Source organism: Gobio gobio (genome assembly GCF_949357685.1).
Source record: "Gobio gobio genome assembly, chromosome: 19".
Taxonomy (NCBI): Eukaryota; Metazoa; Chordata; class Actinopteri; order Cypriniformes; family Gobionidae; genus Gobio; species Gobio gobio.
The window spans coordinates 10644979-10670675 of NC_137112.1; the positions used below are offsets into that span (position 1 = coordinate 10644979).

Consider the following 25697-nt stretch of genomic DNA (forward strand, 5'->3'; position numbering starts at 1 on the left):
ATGCACGTGGGGAGCAAAGGCTGGCCCGTGTGGTCCAATCAAACAGACGAGCTACTGGAGCTCAAATTGCTCAAGAAGTTGACCATGTACACCCTTTGATGGAAATGGTATTCCCTGGTGGCTGTGGCCTCTTTCTGCAGGATAATGTGCCCTGGTTCAGGAATGGTTTGAGGAGCACAACAAGTTTGAGGTGTTGACATGGCCTCCAAATTCCCCAGATCTCAATCCAATCGAGCATCTGTGGGATGTGCTGAACAAACAAGTCCGATCTTGTTGCGCAATCAAACTCAGTCTCGAATTCAGTATCCCTGGGCTCAGCTCACCCAGGTCCACATGACTTTCACATTACCAATTCTTCATGTGAACCGTGCCCCGTTTCGAACTAAACTGCCAGTGTGAAAACGCCCTCACATTTACATCATGATATACAGTATAAGCAATATCACAGTTTTCAAGTTCAGTTTTTTCTGTCCAGAATAGCACGAGTGCAAATGCTTATACAATAAATAAAATAAATAAGATAATATTGTGTTGTTTTAGACAACATTGTTATTTTTAGTCTGTTTTGCTCAGTTTTGTCAAAAAATATAAAGACAAAGCAGAACTGTTTATCTCCGACTCCGAGCAATGCACGTTTTATTTCTGAATCTGTGTTTTCTGAATCGGGTGAACCAATGATTCAATGGACCATAAAGAGAACCATTTATATTTACTATTTTCACAAAGAGAACCATTTACTTCACTCCTGAATAAATAACTCAATTAGACATTTACCGCCACCTACTGGCAGTTTCTTATTTAGAGTATAATTTCATTAAAATTAATTAGATTAATTAATCGCCACATTGTGTAATTCATTTGATAAAAAATTGTAATCGCTTGACAGCCCTAATATCTATATATATATATATATATATATATATATATATATATATATATATATATATATATATATATATATATATATATATATATATATATATATAATACACTATATTGCCAAAAGTATTGGGACACCCCTCCGAATCATTGAATTCAGATGTTCCAATCACTTCCATTGCCACAGGTGTATAAAATCAAGCACTAGGCATGCAGACGCTTCTACAAACATTTGTTAAAGAATGGGTTGCTCTCAGGAGCTCAGTGAACTCAAGCGTGGTACAGTGATAAGTTGCCACCTTTGCAATAAGTCCATTCGTGAAATTTCCTCTCTACTAAATATTCCACGGTCAACTGTTAGTGGTATTATAACAAAGTGGAAGCAAATGGAACAACAGCAACTTGGCCATGAAGTGCTAGGCCAAGTAAAATCACAGAGCAGGGTCAGCGCATGCTGAGGCGCACAGTGAGCAGAAGTCGCCAACTTTCTGCAGAATCAACAGACCTCCATATGCAAACATTTGAAAATGGGTTTCAAAGTGCACGTTTTTGAAAGTGGTACCGTTATTGTCTCCGTGTACACTACAAAAACGTGAATTTGTGAAAACGGTGACATCATGTGCATGGGTATTATGTGTTCAGTCTATAGATGCGAAAGTGAGATCGCCATCTACTGGCCTGGCTGCAGAATACAGTGTTTTTAATCATTTTTGCGAATCCATGTAAACAAGGAACATTTACTACTTTTACATGTGTACCAATAATAAGATTATTTCTAATAATCAGAGTAAGGTCTTGAATCACAGTAAGATGTTTACATGACATGAGCAGAACTCTTCACTCCAGTTTACATGCAATTTTCATTATTCTCATTATTTGTTAATAAGCATGGTTACCACACTCAGATAGGCATACAGTATGCATGATGTTACCGGCCATTGTTTTAATCTACTCACATCAAATTTAAAATACATTTTTATGGACGCACTGGATGTTGCATTCTTCGTGCCGTCTGGATGAAGATACGGAGCAGAGACTGCGCAGAGATTTGTGTAGACAGAGTTTGGCGATTTGGAGAAGAGAAAACTCACAGAGTTCAGTCATGAAGTTGTGTGAACAACACACGGTATTCGTGTACGTCCACGCACATGCACACTTTGGTCAGAATGGTAATAATGTGATTAAGGTGTTTGCATCCCTGTTTAAATTCGCTGTACGTCACATAGTTTAATGCGAATATGGTTCCTATGATTATGAGCTTACTCACATTAGTTGATCAAATTATGCATTATGAGGGTGCATGTAAAAACACTGATTTTGATAATGTTGTCTGAAAAATAACTTTTTAGTACATTGTTGTCATGTAAACGTACACTTAGCAATGAAATAAATGCTTAATTTCTTAGGAGCCGTTGCTCCCTGCCATTTTTAAAAATCTGGAGTCCTGTTTAACATATCTTTTTTAACTACTATACCAAGTTCGATGCTGGCATATTAACTGATATTTTTGTTGTTTCTGAGGTAATTTTTTAGGTAGAAAGGTGTAGTCAGTAGTCAAGGTTTTGGACGGTCTCTTTCAGGGAAATTTTACCTGTAAGAGACCCTCAGTGCCTTTCTATGGTGGTTATTGTGTGAAAGTAGAAATACATTTGACTGGCCCAACCTTTTTCAAGTGTGATGTTGTTGTTGAAGAAATTGGTCAAATGTGTTTTGAGAAATCAATTGTTTTGGTGACATTTTTTTTTGTCTTTCTCTGGCACAAGCCACAGACTTCGAGACAAAACGCAGGCTGTCCATCTGGTGACAATGTAACTTTGTTTTATGGCGATGTTATCCTAGAGAGCAGGATGTTTGCTGACAGTAGTCATGTGGAGCCATTATGGTTTTCAGCTATAGAAAAACATGTCTAGCAAAATGGTTTTCAGTTGTGAACACATGGCTAAAGCACTAACACAGACTGCCTGCATCTGTCTCTTTTGCAAATGAAGAATCCTGAAGGAGAACTTAGCCATATGGACAACATCAGTGCTAATGAAGCTGTTATGCATTTCAGGGACTGTGTTTGTGATTTCTGTATTAATGAGAGTCTGGGAAAAGTGTCCAGAATTTGAATGTAGGAACGTGCAAATGATGGATCTCTTAAAGCCCCTCTCAAATCCACAACCCCCTTCTGCATGCTGTAGTTGCCAACTGCGATCAGCTGCTCGGAGTGAGATTTATTCACAGGCTATACATTTTACATGTGTGCCTATAAATGTTACATGACTAGAAATTATCTCAGAACTGCCCATACAAAATGGTGGTAAAAATTTTCTTAAAGGTCCCATGATGTGTATTTTTTTACTATTTTATAATGTTTCCTGAGGTGTACTTATGTTAGTATGATTTTTACATCATAAAATGTCATAGTTTAGAAATAAAAGGCATTTTTCTTCCCTGATTTTAGCCCTCTGGCTAGAATGCTTTGTTTCAAGGGGCGTGTCTGCTGTGAGACTTCAGTGTAAACGCCCACTGCTGTGATCTGACATCTTTCCATTTGAAATACGTATTACATATGGAACCCCTCTCGAATACTTTTACTACTTTTTTTTTTACTATTACAGCTGTCGAGATTAACGAATCGTGAAAGTGTTGATTATAGCATTATTTTTAGATCTTTTCCCATCCCATGAAAGGCTGCAGTGATGAGCATTGAGTAGACAGACGGTCTGTTGATCGTGTGAATGCAGTGATCTCGACATTGCAACACTATTTCTCTCACAAAATGCTTTCACCACAACTTACAGCAAACACAATATCGATATGAATACAGTAAGAGCTTCGTTGTGCAGCATAACAGCGTCATTCGTTATAACGGGAGTTTGGGCAAGTGTGCAGATACACTCGCGACGTGCGATTGATAGCTTCAGCCATTATAAAGAGAGTGTTCTTTGATCGCTCTCTGTAGTTTAATCACAATTTAAATAACAGATTGTTTTCGTGCTACTAAGAGAAACAATGTGAAGTTGATGGCTTAGTCACTGGCTTGATTCACTGATGCATAAACAGTATTAAACGATTTAGAGAGAAAGTCTGTTTGAACTTGAATGATTAGCTACACATCAGAAATCACTGATCACAGATCAGGCATTAATGAACACTGTTACTCACTGTTTGTGGCGGTGCTGTCGAATCCATATCGTAAAAATCTGTTTGTAAAGCCTGTGCTGACATCGCTCCAAATTCTCTGGGCGGGCAAAGCAGAAAAAGGGGAGGTAACCTTTCCCCATATGACGACATATAGGGAAGATTCCAGATCGGCTCGTCTGAGCTTTCATTTTCTCAATGGCAGAGCAGGAGACCCAGGGCATGGTTTACACCATTCCATTTCTAGCCACTGGGGGACCATAGACAGACAAGGGGAACTCATATTAATGTTAAAAAAACTCATAAAGTGAAATCTTTAAGTGCAATGCAATCTTGGCATTAAGGGTAAAGTCATAATTAGTGATGCACCGACCAACATTTTTTCAATGGGCGATTCACTTTTTTTTTTAAGCAAATTATCCAATTCCTATACTGGTTGCCGATCCCCCTTGTGTTTAAGCAAATTTATTTGTTGTTTATTTGCTCTATAACAGGCCAAAAAATATCTCTAACCATTTGAAATTAGAGGCAACCACTGCATTTTAATCAAAGATGCTATTTTTGTCGTCAATACCAACGCATTATAACAACACATCCACCACTTATCACAACGAATCTCTCGTTTCATTCAAATGTGTCTTGCGTCTCTGTTTTTGATTGTATTGAAAATGAAATCAGAGGACTTTACTATTAATGCTACTATAATTATTACTATAATTACTTGTGACCATCTTGTCTGGAAGATTGCTTTGAACACTGTACAAAATGGATTTATAAACAAGATTTAAAACATTAATCTCAATTCAATATGTCCCCGTAATTATTTATGTGGTAAAGAAAATCTGTGTAATAAGTGTACAATGAATAAACATCATTATCCCTTAAATGTCACCCTAGTCTTGTCTGAACTTGTTAGTTCGTCTTTGGCTCAAAGCCACTTACTGCAAACTTCTCTTCGTGGGATTATTTCCCAGACGTAGTTTTGGTATTGAGGTCAAAGTCCACTTGCCTTGCGTTTGCAGATTTGAAGTGTTTCCTCTTATTGCAGCGACTTTCTTCTTGCATGTTCTGCAGACAGGGTGAGCATACTCGATTAAGCTTTACTCAGGACTTTTGTAAAAGCCACGATATGACCACACCTCAGATTTGGTCCTTTTAGAAGGCTGAAAAATCTCCCGAGAGCTGTCACTGCCGTCCGCCATTTCTTCTCATTCAAAAAAAAATGTGCCGCATGAGCCGGCACCAGATGCTAACTGGACAGGATTTACCGCAAGGTTTCAAAATCGTGATAATCAAACACTAAAAAGAAATTATATTACTAACCGTCAATACATTTTATCGTGGTTTATTGTGAAACTGGTAATCGTTCCATCCCTAAAATGTATTCACTTAGGCCTACTCTGGGAGTTCCTACGCCTGAAACTAGCATAGAAAACAACTCCTGTCTAATATAACCCATTGACCTCGACTTCCTTATTGTGCTTTTACTTGGGTTTTTATTTCATTACTGCTGTTGTGTAATCACTTTGGGTTTAACATCTAATGGTTTGATGTCATCGCTTTTTGTCTATTTCAGGGGCATACTGGGAAAGAACTGCGGTATTATCATCTTATCTGCCGAAGAACTGGGGAACTGCAGGGTGAGTCTTTAGACGTGCGTGTAGTGTTGCATTCATTGTTTTCTCTCTATTCTCTTCAAGGACAGGCAGAAATGCGTTTTAAGCAAATGCCTGCAATTTACTCTGTGCCCTTCAATTAAAAACACTTGGTCTCATTAAAGCTCAGAGTGCTGCGGTGCAGATAGAAGGAAATAGCTTATGAATTCATCCATTCGAGACAAAAACACAGCGACTCTTGTCTTGACTTTGAGGGTCTTTAAAATAGAAAAATAAGATTTTATTGAACCCGTCAGGTCAGAGAGATAGGGAACGGTTGTGTCAAGTGAAGTCCACATCATCACTGCCCAACATTTAATAAACAGAGACCTTATTAAGGCAGAGGCATCTCTCTGTTTTCAAACAGATTACATAAACACAGAATATTTGTTTTCGATTTGGTTTACATTATTTAAAACCTGACATTTTAACGTTTCTTTAGACATATGTCTCATACGTTTTCAGTAAGCTACAGGTCATTTTCTGAAGACTATCTGAATGAACGTCTTTGACAGAGAGGCTGCAGATCGCGCATCATGTTTGTTTTCTTTATTTTGCAAAAAGCACAACATTTTGTTTTTATTGTGACAGTACACAAAAAAAATTGAAACTTAACATATTATAATGATGTATAACACTTGCCTGAAAGATAAAAAGTTATTTGAGTCTCTTTGGCACTGATAAGAAAAAAAGCGAGTCAATCGCGCCGGTGCGACCGCCGACTCGAGGGAGTTCGTTCACCCAAAAATTAAATTTTCGTCATTAATTCCTCACCCTCACGTCGCTCTAAACCCGTAAGACCTTCGTTCATCTTTGAACGTTTCTGAACCATCCATAGACAGCAACGTCATTGCTTTCAACTTTCAAGGCCCAGAAAGGTAGTAAATACATCGTTAAAATAGTCCATGTGACTCCAGTGGTTCAACCTTATTTTATGAAGCGTCAACAATACTTTTTATGCACAAAAAACAAACAAAATCAATGACTTTATTCAACAATGTCTTCTCTTCTGTGTCAGTCTCCTACACTGTTGATATAGTAAAGACAGTGCAGCGCTTCCGGGTTCTATGTCAGAACGCTGGCTTACCTTTGGCCGATGCTGTTCATGTGAGCACCACAATGCATGTGTGTGATGCTGATGCAGGAGCTGGCCAATAATGAGCCGGCGTTCTGACGTAGAACCCGGAAGTGCTGCACTGTGTTTACTACGCCAATAGCGTAGGAGAATAACGTTGAAGAGAAGAGATTGTTGAATAAAGTCGTTATTTATTCATTTATTGTTCCGCTTAAAAAGTATTCTCATCGATTCACAACATTAAGATTGAACCATTGGAGTCACATGGACAATTTTAACGATGTATTTACTACCTTTCTGGGCCTTGAAAGTTGAAATCAATGACGTTGCTGCCTATGGATGGTTCAGAAACCATCGGATTTCATCAAAAAATATCTTCATTTGTGTTCCGAAGATGAACGAAAGTCTTATGGGTTTGGAACGACTTGAGGGTGGGTAATGACAGAATTTTCATTTTTGTGTGAACTAACCCTTTAACCAATGAACAAGCAAATGTAACTGAAATCTTAAAAGTTTGGGAATCTGTTTTACAGCAATAAATTCACCACATCTTGTGATTTACCAAGGCATAGTGTCAATAATAGAGAGTGTATTTCACCTCCATTAACAGAAGCGTTTGAGGCAGAAGCATCTAGCGAAATGGTTGGGGGTTTATTGTGAAGTGTTTGTGATTCTCCAGCGTTCTGCATCATGCGCTCTGCGCTCTTGTTAGGACTGGGCCTGGACAATGCTCCTGTGAAGCACCTTCATTACAATTTCAAAAGGATTTTCTACTGTTTCCCTGGATCAATGGCGGAGTTCATTTGTAGTTCTTTTTGCTCCGCTGCCCATATTTTACACACCAAAAGCTTTAATTTGAGCTCAAGGTATCTTGAATGCGATGGGATGGACTTGTTGTTATGCACCCATCCCAGATCCCTCCTCCGGGCTTTAAGTCACATGCCCGCTTTCAGTATCCAGCTCAATAAAGGCTTTTTCCATCCTCATTACGGTGTGAAGAAGTATAATAATGGAGCTTTTAATTTGTACACACCATCTGAGAACATAAACATTGATTGGAGGAAAAACCGATAGAAAGGGCTCATAACAACTCATCTTTGCCCCATCGATTCAGATTTCTGTTCACATTGCACCGGGTGTATGATAGGGCCTTTTGTGTGCAAATATATGAAGAGTTCAGAAAAGCATCTTAAAACCACTTCGGTCAAAAATGAGGTAAGGATACTGAGTGAATGTTGCACAAATGTGTTATGGTTCAATGTTAAAATGTTTTTTTCAGTCCTCTTTTAATCTGCAGAGACAGCTCTAAGTAAGCTATTCATTGGTTGATTTAAAAAAAAGTGTAAACATTTTGTAAAATATTACACATTATTTTGAAGATTCCAGGCATTATTTTAATGATCTGAGCGCATGGTCTGAAGCACATGGCGCAGGTGCACTTAGGGCGTGTCCAAATCCCCCTTTGCTAGTTTAACGACGGAAAACGGTTCAAAACGGTCACTGCACCAGGGTTGTACCTAGTCTCTTAATGAGTCATGGGTGTGTTTTGGCCGTAACGTGCAATAAACCAATCAGAGTCTCATCTCCCATTCCCTTTAAAAGCCAGCTGCGCTTGCACCATGGCGGATTTGCTATATTTACATGGCAGAATTTAGCGGATAGAGTGAACGCTTCTCCAGAGAGGAATCATTTTATTTTTAATATTTAAAAATGTTTTTGTGGCGCATATTATTAACGCGCCCTTTAAATAACACAAAAAATACTGCGCTATTGACTTTTGACAGATTTTTATTGGTCAATGGTGCAGTCGTTTTCAGTTCCTCAAAATAGCAACACTTTCAGACCAGCATGTCGATGGGCGAACAGATGGCGCGAGTGCATTAGCTATTTAAACAACATGGTGCTGGATGTGAAAATCAAGCGGAAACCTCCCGCAGTTTCTTTTGAAGCCAATACGGAAGTGACTTAAGCCTTGTTTATACTTTCGCCTGGCTCCGCAGCGCGAGCCTCTGCTGATTGCGCGCGCTCCTCCCCAACCGGACGAGGCGTTTATACTCGACGCGCTCGCCGTTGTGCTGTTCTTTGAAACGACAGAGGGCGACTCAGAGTAATTGTTTTATAAACCATCAGGAAAAATCGTTGAGAAGAATTGGGCTAATGTACTCAGGTGATGATATTTATTTTAGTACAATTCACCAAAAACCACACTACAAAAGGATTGTGTAAAACTCAGTAAACATTGATATTACTTGTGACATGAGAACAAAATATATGCACACATGTATACAACTAAATTAACGATCTCTTAAATATTTCCTAATTTCACTAAACATTTTCATTTAGTTTAGTGATAATTTTTTTTATTAAACATGAATTTAGACATAATTTTTGTAGACTCATTTTGTAAATATAAGCACCTAATTTGTATGTGCAAACTGGGTGCCGGTGTGATGAGACATCATGTTCGGCTAGATTCGCCTAGAACTCGTTCATCTTCGGATGCGGAGTTGCGCGCGCTGTTACAAAAAATGCGCCGCACACCACCAGGCGAAATGGGGTCTTGCGCACCCAACGCACATGAACGCGCACCACCGCCCACTCCGCGTTGACGTCATTTTTTCCGGACGCGTCAAGTATAAACAAGGCTTTAAACTGCAATTCATTGACTGGTCGCTAGAGACAGGCTCCAGAAAGGAGCAGAATCTCATTGGTCCACTTGTTAAAATGCCCAACTTTACAGCAGAAAAAAAACATGTTTACAGCCTGGTACAAATTGTGGTTTTGGTCTATACGGCTAAATTTGCCCTTCATGACAACTGTGAGGGGGGTGAATTTTTTTGCAACTCATTTGTTTACATTATATAATGTATAATGTATATCTCTAGCGAATATATAAAGCCTTTAAAGTTCTGCATAATTAAGGGCGTGGCCACTTTAAGTGACAGGTGGATAGCAATTTATCTGCCGTCTGTTAGTCATCGCGTCACGCGTCACCACAGCTCCACCCACGTCCCACCTCTTTGCCCATTTTCTATTATCTGGGAGCTCGACCCTACTTTACGCTTCAAAACTGCTCTTCCATATTTTTTTTAAAGTCTATGGTGAAAATGATTACTTTGTTGGGCTGAAACTAGCAAAAAACACTTGCGTCGGGCCTGGTGCCACATTGTGACGGGTGTATGATAGGGCCCTTCGTGTGCAAATATGAATAATCACGATTAACTCTTTCCCAGCCATTGACTAAATGTTTTGGCAATCAATGTTTTCACGGTTGTATGGTAGGGGTACTGTTTACGCATCTTACATTTACATTTATGCATTTAGCAGACGCTTTTATCCAAAGCGACTTACAACTGAGGAGTACAGGAAGCGATCCATCATGAGGAGGCAGCGAAACACAGAAAGTGCCTGAAGTACTACGTTTTGGACATAACACAGAGCATCACACACTAGGGCAGGGAAGAAGTAGAGGAAAATAGAAGGAAAATAAGGAAAAGGATTTTTTTTTTTTAGGACAAGGTTAAGTGCTCGCGGAAGAGGTGAGTTTTCAGCTGTCGTTTGAATGTTGTCAGTGATTCTGCAATTCGGATGGAGGTGGGAAGATCATTCCACCAGCGGGGAATGGTGAATGTGAATGTTCTGGAGAGGGATTTTCTGCCTCTCTGTGATGGTACCACAAGCCGTTGCTCCTTAGCTGAGCTAAGGCTTCTGGTGGGGGTGTAGACTTGTAGGAGCGAGTCAAAGTATGCAGAAGCTGAGCTCGTGGTGGATCTGTAAGCGAGCGTAAGCGCCTTGAACTTGATTTGAGCAGCTAGTGGTAGCCAGTGCAGAGAGATGAAGAGTGGTGTGACGTGGGCCCTTTTGGGTTCGCTGAAGATAAGACGTGCTGCTGCATTCTGGGTCATTTGGAGCGTTTTGATCGCACATGATGGAAGTCCAGCCAGAAGCGCATTGCAGTAGTCAAGCCTAGAAATGACCAGGGCCTGGACGAGAAGCTGTGTTGCATGCTCTGTTAGAAAAAGGTCTGATCTTCCTGATGTTGTAGAGCGCAAACCTGCATGAGCGAGCTGTCTTTGAAATGTGGTCTTTGAAGGACAGCTGGTCGTCAAAGATTACGCCAAGGTTTCTGACCGACCCTGAAGGGGTGATCCGAGATTAACCTAGCTGGACGGTGAAGTCATGTTGTATTGTGGGATTGGCCTGAAGATGAGCAGTTCAGTCTTTGCCAGGTTGAGCTGCAGGTGATGTTTTTTCATCCATGCCAAAATGTCCGCCAGACAGCTGGAGATTCGTGCAGCTACTGTGGGGTTGTCTGGTTGGAATGAAAGGTAGAGCTAAGTGTCATCAGCATAGCAGTGGTATGAGAGACCATGTGCCTGTATGATGGGTCCCAATGATGTAGTGTAAATGGAGAAGAGGAGAGGTCCAAGCACTGAGCCCTGAGGAACCCCTGTGGTCAGCTGATGTGCTTTGGATACCTCTGAATCTTGGATCTTCTGAAAGAGTGCAGAAACTCTATATCAAAACACAGTCAAAGAATTGTTCGTAAGTGATAGAGGCATTTCTGTAAAATAATACAATCATCATCATTAAACGCCAATATAAATCAAAACTGCCAAATGTTACCTAATGAAATGTTGAACCCATGCAGAGGAAACGACTGTGAAGCTTGTTAATGGACTCAATCTACTCCGTCTATGTTTTGATCAATGTTCTGAATCTGATCCGTTTGCAAAAACGTGATTATCTCTTTTTTTTGGTTCAAAATGTAGCTTTTTTAATTAAACTTACCCACATTCAAGATTTAAACAAAACCCTATTTTGTGATATATTATATGTTTAAATATTCATACAACATAATTTTGGGGGCCATGAAAGTTATGTAAAAATGACAAAAAATGCTCTCTTTATATAAAAAAAATGCTGTTAATTGCACATAACATGATTAATAAGTTAATCTTTTTATCAATATTCTACTGTAGGTCTGCCCCCAACTAAATATTTTCCTATTCAAGTGTTCATCAAGCCGTTAGTCGATTAGTTTATTTGTATTAGTCAAAATACAAAACTATAATAATGAGTATTTAAAATGTAAAATATGCACTCCAGCACACGCATAATGTTGTTTGTTGATTACAAATATAATATGTAAGTATGTCTTATTATTTATAGTTGAAAGTGTTGATTATAAGTGTTGTGTTGTTGCTACGATGTAAACAAAGGGCAAAGCTTTGCCTCCACTCGTCTGCTACCCAACATTAATGTTGATAGTGTTTACTGAAGCTTCTGTAAGCTCATGCTTTTGTACGACGGTTCACCGCCCCTTAGGAAAATTAACCATGGTTTTGTGATCGATAACTGTTTGCATTACCATAGTTTTCCGACAAGTATCATGATTAAATGATGTATAACTTCATATCTAAAATGTATAAGAAAATTACAAAAAAACAAACCACTCTGAAATGTCCTGTGAAATCTGTGTGTGCATGAAATCTGTTCATGACGATCCTCTTGTTTGTTAACATCAAGTCTGAATCAGGTTTGAATTGGTTTGAAATTGACACCATCATTAATATGTACATCTAAGTAGATCTTGCGGTTATGGTAAAAGGCGGGACATGTCCCGAAAACATAGTACCATTCACAACACACTTGGCCAGCTAACCAATCACAGCACATTTCATATTTCGAAGAAGGGGCTTAATCGAAACAGGAAATAATCAGCGCATTCGAGCCTGACTGTGGAGAGAGGTGCTGTAATAATGTAAAATATTCAAAAATCTATCAAGCATGAAAGCATATTCTAGTACACCCCAAAAACTAAATCAAGACTTCGTAAAAGGGCATAATAGGACCCCTTTAAAGAAGTCATTTGTGAGTTTGCAATCACATTTTTGTGGTCATTCTCAAAATGTTGCCAGACTTTGAATTTTCTGCATGACATATTACCGCATGGACCAGCCAAGTTGTTTTTGTGACTAACAGACTGATTAAAATGTAGCCGACCAATTCTCTTCTCATCGACATTTAGTCGACTATTAGGGGGCAGCCCTAAAATTATAAATACATATGTACTGTATTCTTCATGTCCTTGAGCCCTTGCTCTCTAAACATCTAACGATACACTCAGGCCTGTGTTTTGCATAATGTACTGAGCGTGAGAAGTGGGAAAACCTTGTTTTTTGTTTATGCAATGAGCCATCAGCGTATAGGAAAATCAATCCTAAATTATTTCCTAATGATTCTTGCTAACTCCTGCTGTAGTCTGACAAGAATCATTAAGCAGAGCAAACCCACAAAAACTTGAATTCGGTCCAGCGCCATGAGTTTAACTGTGCTGGGAAGCTACTTTGAAACTGTCGTTGGCCAAGTTACAATCAATATGAAGGACTTCAAATACTGTCAAGTTGCTCTACAGTGTAGTTACTGTAGCAACGCCACACATAAAGTAGCTATACACTGAAGCTAATTAAGAAGGTAATTATTTTAAATAAACTTAGACTGCCTCATTTCACAAAAGTACCCATTATATTGCAAAGAAAGAAATTACAGTAATTTACGCCTCATAAGGAATAATTTTATAAAATGAGACACGGCGAGTCTCTTCGCTAATTGCTTTAGTACATGCAGGTGTGCTTGTGCTATTGCTAGCTAACCATAAGAAATCTGGGTTAATTTAAAGATTCTGATTTTATTATGCAATTCAGTTGTTTCAGCAGCACAAAGTAGTTAAGTGATTTATAGTTTAATTTATAGTTTAATTTAAAATTAAGCAATATTCTCTTTATGTGAATGTCACAGTTTTTGAACTTAAATGGTTTAAGGCAGTGGGTTTCATTAAACGGTTTAAGTTTGACTCATTGGGTTTTACTGTGAAGGGATACACACAAATGAAAACTCACTCATGTCATTCCAAACCTGTAGGACTCTCTTCTACAGAACACAGAAGAAGCTATTTTGAAAAATGTTGACATTGGAGACCATTGACTTCCATTATATGGACAAAAATATACTGAGACATTTCTCAAAATATCTTATTTTTTGTTCCACAGAAGAAATAAAAGTCATACAGGTTTGCGACAGCATGATGGTGAGTAATGATAAAAAGAAATGTCATTTTTGGGTGAATTATCCCTTTAAGCAGTGGCGAGCGGTGACTTTTTTTTCCTGGATATGCTGAGTGGTGCATTATGTCAAAAGTATACCTGGTGCAGATACGTTGGCTGGGTTTATAATAAGCGAGACGCTTATTGGATTATTGGAGTGTTAGCTACTCAGTTGCTTACTCTACTGACACAAAGCAAAACAGCTAAAGTAATCCTAATATGTTTGACCTTTTATTGAAAGTAGCCTACATTTACCTGTTGATGCCTTCACACGCAGCCGTAAAACCTGACGACGTGCTTGAGTCAAGTCAGGCGAGACGTGGGAAAGGGACAAAATATGCTGTATTTTTGTAATTCCGCTATGTGGCACTAGTGTCACAGAAACTACATTCTTCACCTTTAAACGGGACAGTGCATTGGCTGAGGACACACATCCAGTAAGACAAAGAAACAAACACATAGACTATCGATTAACAGCCTCTTATAGTAACAGTAGGTCTGTCTTTAACATGTTATAAGTTTTCATTAAAAATACATTTTCTTATGGAAAAAATGAAATACTATGAAAATAGCTTCAGTTAGGACTTTTTTTTCCTTCACTTTTTAGACGTTAATTCTGTATCAAATATGATGGACCTCATATATCAATCTAACGTAGAAACGAGCACAGAAATCATATTACGACAGGGTTCACGTGTGATTCATGCCGCCAATCCCATCATAAGAATAATCGTATCTTGATAAATGTGGCGTCTGAAAACAATCGTTGTTTAAATATCATGCCCCTAAAAATTCAGTTTAGAAGCCTCGCACCTAGAGTTTATGACATGGAGAAACGTAACCCAGCCAAGAAGATGAATATTAAATGTGAATATTAAATGAATATTAAAGATGTATATTAAATACCAGTAAATAAAAGTAAACATTTACAGACATTAAACACTATAGCGATATTTAATTCCCCCTCACTCCACAACAAATCCTTTAAATTTAACGGTTTTCAGAACAGTACATGGATGAAAAATAAGTAGCTAAAAAATATATATTAAATATACACTGCCCGGCCCCCCCAAAAAAAGGTCGCTGTTTGGATTTAAATAGGCAACAGCTCTAACATTTAAATAGGCTTAACAGTTCTTCTAACCCTATTTGATGGATTGTGTAGCTTTTCATTTCTTAAACAACCATGTAGGAATATTCATCCGCTCAAACTGTGAAAGAATGGTTGAGGGAGCATGAAGAATCATTTTCACGTCTGAGTCCAGACCTTAAATTCATTGAAAGTCTTTAGGATGTGCTGGAGGAGACTTGACAGAGTGTTGGACTCTTGCATTGGCAGTACAAAATCTGGACCAAAAATGAATGCACCTCTTGATGAAAATAAATGCTGTGATGTTATTTCCATCAAGAGGTGCATCAATTTTTGGTCCTGATTTTGTATTGCCAATGCAAGAGTCCAGCACTCTGTCAAGTCTCCTCCAGCACATTTTTTTTTTGACCGGGCATTGTATAAAATAAAATAAAAATTAGATAAAAAGTGACATTCATAGGGGCATTCATTATAAACAACACGTCAAGCCAAAATTCCTTTATTTAAATTAAATTGTATTCCGTATAAATCCTCCATATGCCAGCAAACCAATGAGATCACGGGGCAATGATGATGAAACATTTAAACAGAGGCTAGGCGCCAAAGCTGCTGTGGATCCGCTTACCCGAAACTCTGCGCAAGGTTTGAAGAAAAGTTTTACATTACAAAGTGTATTTAACAAAGAGTTACATACGTATTACCAACATTTTATCATGTAAGCTTTATGGTACACCTCAAACAAGGGAATTTATAGTACTTTATTGTGTTAATACTAATCAGCGAGTCCACGAATGGCTTGGGTCTGCAGAGCATTCGCAACTTGTATGGACCGCACGACCCTGCCTTTAAGTAAGTAGCGTCACGTCATTTAGTTTAAACAATGCACCAGGACACCAGCCTGAACATCTACAGCATCTGTTTATGTGGCTTCTGAGGGTCTGGAGTGGAAATGTAACACTGTGTCCAGGTTCAAGGGCCCATGCTTGTCTTTTAGAGAAAAGAAATTGGACAATTTGCAATATTGATAATATTGATCTTCTTTTATCACCCTCAGGCATACTGCCATTGTCTTAGTCTGTCTCTAGAATTCCGCATATAAAAGCACCAAAGCCCAAAGAGGATTGACAATATTAGCAGATAACCTCTCTTTCATACTGATCCCTGAAAGCCACCTGCTGAGAGTCAATAGCTGACAATAGCACACGTATATCATTTGCTTATGAACTATTCTCACTTTCCCACCAAATTGTCTCCTTGTTTCAGCTCTAAATTTTGCTGCTTCTCAAGAGCAGAATGTACCTCGGATTCATTTAGAGCCAGAAAAACTCTTCTTTAGGCACACTTCCGTTATTTTATCTGGTCGTCAAAAATGTAGACACTTTTATCGTTAAAAGACAGTGAAAGCTCATGGTCTGCAAACACAAGTGCATCTACCCCACAATAAATCAGGCTTAGTGTTTCTTGACAAACAAATTAGATTTCAGTGTTGTGGCTTGAACTGCGTTTTCTTATCAACTAAATTAATATTTTTTATGGTAGTATAGGGTTTAGGATTATGACAAAAAGGAGAAAATATGTCCAGGAACTCATCCTATAGTTGGCTTTCTATACTTGCCATGTACAACCCCAAATCGGAAAAAGTTGTGATATGAACTCAAAATATTTCATGTTTTGTCTGGTCAACTTCATGTCATTTGTAAATATGCATCCTTTCCTGTCATTCAGACCTGCAACACATTTAAAAAAAAGTTGGGACAGGAGCAATTTAGGGCTAGTAATGAGGTAAAATGGCTAAATAATGATGTGATTTGAAACAGGTGATGTCAACAGGTTATTGTGATTATGATTTGGTACAAAAGCAGCATCCAAGAAAGGTCTAATCCTTTAGGAGCAAAGATGGACCGAGGATCGCCAGTTTGCCAACAAATATGTGAGAAAATTATTGAAATGTTTAAAAACAATGTTCCTCAAAGAAAGATAGGAAGAGATTTGGATATTTCACATTCAACAGTGCATAACATTATTAAAAGATTCAAGGAATCTGCAGGAATTTCAGTGCGTAAAGGACAAGGGCGCAAGCCTAAGCTGAACAACCGTGATCTCCGATCCCTCAGACGGCACTGCATCAAGAATCGTCATTCATCTATAAGCGATATCACCACATGGGCTCAAGACTACTTTGGCAAACCTTTGTCAAGTACCACAATATGTAATTACATCCACAAATGCCAGTTAAAACTGTACTGTGCCAAAAAGAAGCCCTATGTTAACAGTGTCCAGAAGCGCCGTTGACTTCTCTGGGCTCGGAGGCATCTGGGATGGACCATCACACAGTGGAAACGTGTACTGTGGTCAGATGAATCAGTATTTGAGGTATTTTTTGAGAGGAATGGACACCGTGTGCTCCGGACCAAAGAAGAAAAGGATCATCCAGACTGTTACCAGCAACAAGTCCAAAAGCCAGGGTCTGTCATGGTATGGGGTTGTGTCAGTGCCCTTGGCAAAGGTAACTTGCACTTCTGTGAAGGCACCATTAATGCTGAAAAGTACATAGAGATTTTGGAGCTTTGGAGATTTTGGAGCATAGAGATTTTGGAGCCTTCAAGAAGACATCTTTTCCAGGGACGTCCATGCATATTTCAACAAGACAATGCAAAACCACATTCTGCACACATTACAAAGTCCTGGCTGCGGAGGAAGAGGGTACGGGTACTTGACTGGCCTGCCTGCAGTCCCGACCTGTCTCCAATAGAGAATGTGTGGCACATTTTGAAGCACAAAATGCGACAACGAAGACCCGTACTGTTGCCCATCTTAAGACTTGTTTGCAGGAAGAATGGGACAAAATTACACCTGAAACACTTCATCACTTGGTGTCTTCAGTCCCTAAACGCCTTTTAAGTGTTGTGAAAAGGAATGGCAACATTACAAAGTGGTAAATGCTTTACTGTCGAACTTTTTTTGAAATGTGTTGCAGGTCTGAATGACAGGAAAGGATGCATATTTACAAATGACATGAAGTTGACCCGACAAAACATGAAATATTTTGTGTTCATATTGTCTGCAATGAAATACAAGTCAAAGTAAATTTAGAAATCACTTCTTTTTTTTTTTGCGTTTTCCATACTGTCCCAACTTTTTCTGATTTGGGGTTGTATGTTCTGATAACCTGAAGGTAAAAAAATGGTAAGTATGTATGATTAAGTATTTAATGTTTATTTATTTCTTGAATACATTTTTAAGATCTACCCTATAAAAAATATTGATATTAAAAATATTTATTTCCCATTCCCGCCTGCTCCCGCAGAATTCTGTCCCACTCCCGTCCGCTCCCGCAAAAATATACCTTACCTTCTCCCGCTCCCGCCCGCAACATTCATGTTTTGTTGCGCTCACAATATCTGATCAATATCAATTTCTGCAACAATGTCTTGAATTTTGTGAGCATATGTATTAATTTTGGTGACATTTTTGACAAAATCCCTCATTAATTTCTGAACCGGCAGAATATATGAATCAAATTAGAAATAAGTTATTGATTGCATCTGAAGCAGTAAGTTTTACATCCAATCACTTTAATGATGTTCATAAATAAATCAGACAATGCACCAGCAATTTAGTAATATCACAGCAGTTGTGGTCTTGACTGGTCTTGAAACAAAATCCAGAGTCCTCTAAATCTGAGACCAAGATAAAACCAAGACCTTCAATGGTCTTAAGACCGGTCTCAAGTACTACAACACTAACATACACACATGCACACACATACATATATATATAAATATATATATATATATAAATCATTTTCTCCCAGTGCTCGCTATGTACCATCTCTCCCACTATTAATGTTCTATACATATAAGAATAAACCATCTAAAATGCTTTGAATAATCATACTACTAAAACCAAATGTGATCTGTTGATTTAAATGATGTTTGCGCTTTCACTATAAGGAATGCCGCTTTAAATGATGTTTGCGCTTGGACTTTGAGAAGTGTCATTCCAGCAACGCCTGCGCTTCAGATGATCAATGCGTCACAGTTCTAATCGCAAGAAAAAAGTGTGTCAAAATGACTATTCCCAAACTGTAAATGTTTAGCTCATCCAAAATGTTTTACTCTGTATTTACTCACTCTCAAGCATTTACTGTTTTTCGAGCGTCACGCAATCATTTGAACGTCCGTGTTTACTACAGTATGCGCGTCGTGGTAAATCTGTTCATCATATAAAGCCACTGTCTCTTCAGAAGACTTGGATTTGGATTAGACACTCGATTAGTAGATGCCTTTATGACATTTACTGGATCTTTTAAGTTTGAGAGGAATGGACTTTAAATGGAGGGATAGAAATTTCTAGGTTTTATAAAGATTATCTTCATTTGTGTTTGGAAGTTAAACGAAACAACATGAGGGTGAGTACATGATAGAGTTTATATTTTTGGGTGAATTATAGACCTACCTTATAAATACAGCAAGTTGAGCCTTGGATAAAACAACTGCGTGTTTCATATCATATAGTTTACATCAACGAAACATATCGTCACTTTTTTTATATCGCGATATATCGATTAACGATATATCGTTACACCCCTATAGGTCACCACTTGATATCTAATGTGAAATCTGTGCCCTGAAGCAGAAGCCGTTGAGAATCTCCTCACAGAAAATCTGCCGTGTGATATGATCAAAATATGTTTTAGCTAGTAGAGGGAGAATGACATGCTTCTTTCCCCTTTATAGCCCTCATATCCAGGAACGCATAACGTATTTACGAAGCTTTAGGGCATGGAGGGCCATTATTTTTAGCTGTGAAGGGCAATTCATGTGCATTCTGAACTTTCCACCCTTACCTCCCTCTCATAAAGTGCCCTATTTAGGGTGTCTGCGCTCCAGGCAGATATTCATACCACCTCATTTCAGCGGGCGCCACTGATGATTTCTAGTGAGAACCCTAAAGCTGCTCTTAAAGTGTTATGTCGCTCTACAGCTGGCAGATTCCTGATGGTTGTCATGTGAAAAGGCACCAAGGCATCATTTGCCACTGGGCTTTTTATGGGAGGGTGATAGAGGGGACGTGATGGCTCTCAGCTGTAATGCCACGCTATCTGGACAGCTGGAAGCACGAGGGTTGGGCTGTTGGAACAAGGGCGAGTGACTTTGGAGGACAGCAACGAGGAATATGTTGATATAGCAGTCCAGAAATTCTCCTTTAGAGCAAGCGCACGTTTAATTGCTCTCAAAGCAGAGCGTCTTTGTGTGTGATACACGCGAATCCGCACTCATCAGCAGTTAACGTCTATTAGCATGTCATCAGTATTCTGCAGGTCGCAGAGCTTGCAACAACAAAGTTTGTTTACTAAGAGCGATCTAGTGCTCTGACACAAGAGCTGTGAAGATAACAGGGCCGTTTCTAGATTAGCCACGAGTCCAGTCCTGCAATCACTCACTTATGCAGTCTGCAAAACACGCTGTACTCTTAAGAACTCGCTTTTTATAATCCACTGGTAAAACATGTTCCCTGACTGCTAAGATGGTCTGAATTAGACCTGTGTTGTGTAATTGTTTTTTTAAAATACTATATGAAAGCAGAATGCACCCAAAGCTGCAGTTATTCGATCAAAAATACAGGAAAACAGTAATATATTAGTACAGTAAAAGTAATAGATTTTCAGCATCATTACTCCAGTCTTCAGTGTCACATGATCCTTCCAAAATCATTCTAATATTATGATTTGCTGCTCAAGAAACATTTCTCATTAATATCACTGTTGAAAAGAGTTGTGCTGCGTCATATTTTGTGGATTTTTTTTTCCAGGACTCTGAATAGTAAGTTCGAAGTTTGAAATTATAATAAATCTTTACTGATATCTCAACTGTCACTTTTGATCAATTTAATCTTTGTTGAATAAATTAAATAATTGTTAATCATACTGACCTCAAACTTAGACCAATTTATAGATTGTGAGAAATTAATAATATTTTAATTAATTTAAAGTGCCCCTATTATGCTTTTCGAATATTACCTTAAATGCAGTGTCGAGAAAACACTGTTTTCTGCTCTGCAAAAGCAAATTCTCTTTGTAAACACTTCCAAAGGATGAGAATGTGAGGAGTCATAGGTTAAAATTATAGTATAGCAGTAAAACCTTTTGATTATTGCTTCTCAAATCTCTGAGGTCTAGACTGGGTTTACAAAACGTTTATCCATTTGGACCAACTTATTCCTCAGAATCACAACCTAAAAGTATGATTAATTATTGATGTATGTATTTTCTATCTGGTGTTCAAAATATGTAGTTTTGCATTTTATATTGTGTAGGACTTACGTTATTACTGTCTAACTTCTGCTAAGCAATATTACTTTAGATTGTGTCTATTAATGCAGATTGTCTGTCGTTCTTACTACTTTGAGTAAAGATAAAGGATGGAGCCACTTTAATGTTACATCAGTCATTCACGTTAGTGCTGGGCTAACAATTGCGCTGTTATTGATACAGTTCCCGCATGTGCACCGCAATAAATTAGAAACACACACGGGTTTGTTGATGGACATACACTTGTTAATGCTGATGGTGAGGAAATGCATCTGCAACATCTCATGATGTGCCTCAGAATGAGTAGCGTATCACTGAGAAACGTCCTGCTCAAGTCGTCCTTGCGATGGGGGTTGGGGTTGAATAACTAGCTCTTCCAATGTTTCATCATGTGACTCGAGCTTGGATTGAAATCGACACTATAGTTACTGTCTTTACAATTTTACTTTACAATCTTTACTGTGTGTACAATCACTGGGCTTTAGGAAGCCTCCGGGTAATGGGTGTTTCATTTCCGACATGCACAGAGCAGATTTGATTAAATAAATGCAGCCTTGGTGAGCATAAGAGACTTCTTTCATCTTGGTAACAATAATTTTACACTCTAATAAACTCAACTGTTGGTTTACATTTTTTAATTAAACTTTTAAACCCAAAGGTTGGGTTTGTCCATATTTGACCCAAACATGGGTTGAACCATTTTTTAGAGTGCAGGGCTTAAAGGGTAACTAAACCCTAAACCAACTTTTTTTTAGTTAATTATCTGCAAGACTGGGGCTTTATTAGTGCTGTTCATTGATTCGAGTAAATGTTTTGACATTTGGGTATAAAGTGTTTTAATTCTATAATATATGGTGTAAAACCGTCTGAGTGCTGCCCTCTTAAGGTTGAAGGTTAAAGTTGAATTTTCCTATTGGACGTTGTAGGTCATCGTGACATATGATGGTTCTTCCAACGGCTCACTGTCAAAAGCTCACCACGCCCTCAGAAATGTTTTCCCCAATCACATCACATGATGAGAACGGCTTCACTCCAGTATGAACTCTCATGTTACATGAAGTAGAAGCATTATGAATGAAACTTACTTGACACTTGCTTTAACATTGTAATGAAGAAAATGCGGTTAAATAATGCAGTTGTCAGTACACGTTAGGCTTTTCTTGCGATATTATTGCCACTCGTCATGTGTACAGAAGATCATTTTCATACACGAGACGCACTTTCAAACGAACAACAATACCGTAACTTGCTGGCATATATAGTCTAACTTTTATTTGAGGAAATCTGTTTATAATAGGCTATAAGGTTTGAACTTATTGGTCCTGCGCTGCTAATTTATTCAGTTTGAATGAAAATACATTGTATGTATCTGATCTATTTTTAGTGACATTCAGTATAAGGATTTGACTGTTCATAGATTAGGCCAGTTCTCTTGCGCTGCTGCTTCACTAGCATCGTCGGCATCGGGAGTTAACGGCTCGCATTGATAAGGCTCTCGGTCTGTGTCTACAGACAATTCACCCTCCTCCACTTCAGGTGAAGGTGGGGGAGAAATGACCGCTCTGTTGCAAAGCTGCTGGCGTCACTCCAGTCATTCTCCATCTTTGCGACTCGCGAGTCAGACAGCTGTCAATCAATCCGTCACTGCGGGTCTCAGGTGCACGCCCTCCGCTCTTTTCAAATATTTTTCAAATATTGCCAGTGGGTGGAGTTAAGCGTTGAGCTGGGGTTTAGTTACCCTTTAAATTACGGATCTCCGGTGTGCAGCGTTTTTTTCAGCGGAAAAAAAAAAGTTCGAGTTTGCCTACCAATGGTTTGAGAGGAACACAGCTTTCACTCTTAACCAAACTAACATTACTAACCAATCAGAAGTAGAATGGGGCGGGTCTCGGAAAATATCCAGCTGAATACTACTAAGCATACACTCTCAGAAAAAAAGGTACAGTGGAGGTACAATTTTGTTCCTTGAAGAACAAAACGTATAACTGTACCTTTAAAGGTACACAATTGGTCCTTAGGGTAAAATTAAACCATTGGCAGGCAAGTTCGGTCCTAGTGAGTCGCTGTCCTGCAGAGTTTGACTCCAACCCTGAAAGATATCAATAGAAGCTCTTATTGAGAACAGAGGATTCAATGTTGGTTTTATTTAAAATATTTGGTCACCATTGTGGTGATGAATGTTTTCTTTAGTTGGGCAGTTTGACTCGAGTCAAACTCAAACTTGTATGCGAGTTTGTGGTTTTTGTTACAGTGTTAACTAAACACAAAATCTGTTCTAATCAAAAGAAGCCATAAACAAAAATTGTCATGAAGAAAAATGGTTGACTAAACTCATCACTGACTAAAAATATCAATAAATAATATTCACCAGCAATACTTTCTTGCCACAGATCAGGCATTCTGAATTTAGATTTTTAAATACATTCTAGGGAGAAAAAAGTTTAGACGCACACAGATATCAAGAATCAGCATATGAATCTCAACAATGGTGACATACTTAATGCTGAAATGCATGCTGGGAGCCATGAGTTTTATACTGTGGTGGCTTAGTAGGGTTGGAGCTAAACTCTCCAGGACATCAGCTCTCTAGGACCGAACTTGCCTACTCCTGACTTAGAGGTACAAAAATGTACCCTGAAGGGTACCACCCCAGTGACGGACACTTGTACCTTAAAAGGTACAATTTTGTACTCTTTTTTTTTTTTTGAGAGTGTAGATGCCGGAGTGGAGACATCACGTTGGAGAATAGCAAATGAACTTAGTCAGCAGGATGGAACTGGAAGGTAAATTTCTGAAGCCTGGGGAAGACTTCCTAATTGATAAAGGACTTAAAAATAAATAGCACTAGGCGTGGATTGAAGAAATAGGCAGAGACGGCAAGCCTTTTGGGAGCCAGTGTAAGAAATTAAAAGAACCAGGTGCTTGCTTCTGCGTGTTGTGCTTGAGAAAGCTAATGTATGCATCTAGCGGTAAAAAAGTGACGTCACAAATTAGACCCCGGTCATAGAGCAGCTGTTCGCGCTCTCCAACACTTTGGCTCAGTTCTGTAAGTGTCTGGAGTTTATAGACACAATGTTTAATAACAGTGTTCACATGCAAGGAACAATGACAATACCATCTTAAATCAATACTATAAAGTTTTCTTAAAACTCAGGGAAAATACTAATAATTTCACAAAGGGGGACTAGCAGGGGAAGTGAACATTGATTTCCAGGGAGCTCTGTAAGTGCAAAAGCTGAGAATGAGACAATTCAGACATTTTCATTTGAACAGTGTCAATCATCAAAACAGCACAGAGACTCTGACCGCTGCTGTCAAACTGAGGGCTTTAGCGAGTTATTTTAAATGGAGGGGAAACTTGTCACAGTTGGGTAAACAAATGAGGAGGAGAGAGAACTATTGCAGTACTTCTTCTAATAAACACAAAAGAATGAAGATAATCCACACAGGAGTATTCTGGAGAACACGTAACAGAGGTACAATGCAAGACAAAAAACTGAATAATGAGGAACAAGAGACAGGTGGGACCAATCAATAAATTCATTGGTAACCATAGTGTCACATATGCTCTGTGACTTTCACGTTGAAGTGTTTCCTGTGCTTTATTTTGTAGTTCTTTGTAGTTTTCTGTAATGGTGGCTGTTTCAGAGGAACGAGAGTAGGATCCATATGCAGCAAACATTTATTCAAACAAACATTAAAAGTAAATCCAGGCAAAACTGATAAATCTAGACATGATTAAAGAAAGCAAACACAGCTGACAACAAGACCTGACCAAGAACACAGGAACCACAGGGGTTTAAATACACAGGGGCAAACAAGCTTAACAAATTACCAAGACACACCTGGGTGACTAATCAACATGAAAAACTACAAAGAACTACAAAATAAAGCACAAGTAAACACTTCAATGTAAAAGTCCAAGGACAGACACAGAGCACATGTGACACATAGGAACACAGGCAAACAGAAACAGAACAAAACCAAGCATATGTTTACATGACAACGATATACTAAAAACTGAAAAGTTTTCCGCGTTTTTCGTGTGCAGACGACAATGTTGTCAAAACGATCCTTGAACACGGATCTGCAAAAACGACTAAAAACGCTGTATTCTGCTGTCAGGCCAGTAGTTGACAAATTCACTTTGTAAAGTAACACTATGCACATTTTTTTTCCTGTAACGGACGAAAACAAATAAGAGAAGCTATTGTGTGGTTTCTGTAGTGTTGAGTCTTTTGTCTGATGAGTTCATGAATAATGAAAATGAATACATTACAGTATCCAAACCAGTGTTTCCCAACCCTGATACTTTAGGCACAACAACACTTCACATTTTCAAACTACACTGTAAAAAATACAAATGGAAAATGTACTGGTCATTTTCTGCCAGTACATTATAAAGTAATTTTACGGAAATGTACGTTAACCCTTAAAACACAAAATAATGCAA

At 38.5% G+C, this 25697-nt stretch overlaps 1 protein-coding gene across 3 annotated transcripts in view; it reads left to right on the forward strand.

Moving 5' to 3' along the window:
• The window catches only part of cpne5b (copine Vb), a gene marked incomplete at its 3' end in the record, with an annotated part of 252325 nt that overhangs the window by 149988 nt on the left and 76640 nt on the right, over positions 1–25697 (forward strand). For all 3 annotated transcript variants that reach the window (XM_079843746.1, XM_079843747.1, XM_079843748.1), the window contains exon 7: positions 5582–5645. In XM_079843746.1, the coding sequence (XP_079699872.1) occupies positions 5582–5645 (64 nt within the window). The remainder of the gene's footprint in view (positions 1–5581; positions 5646–25697) is intronic.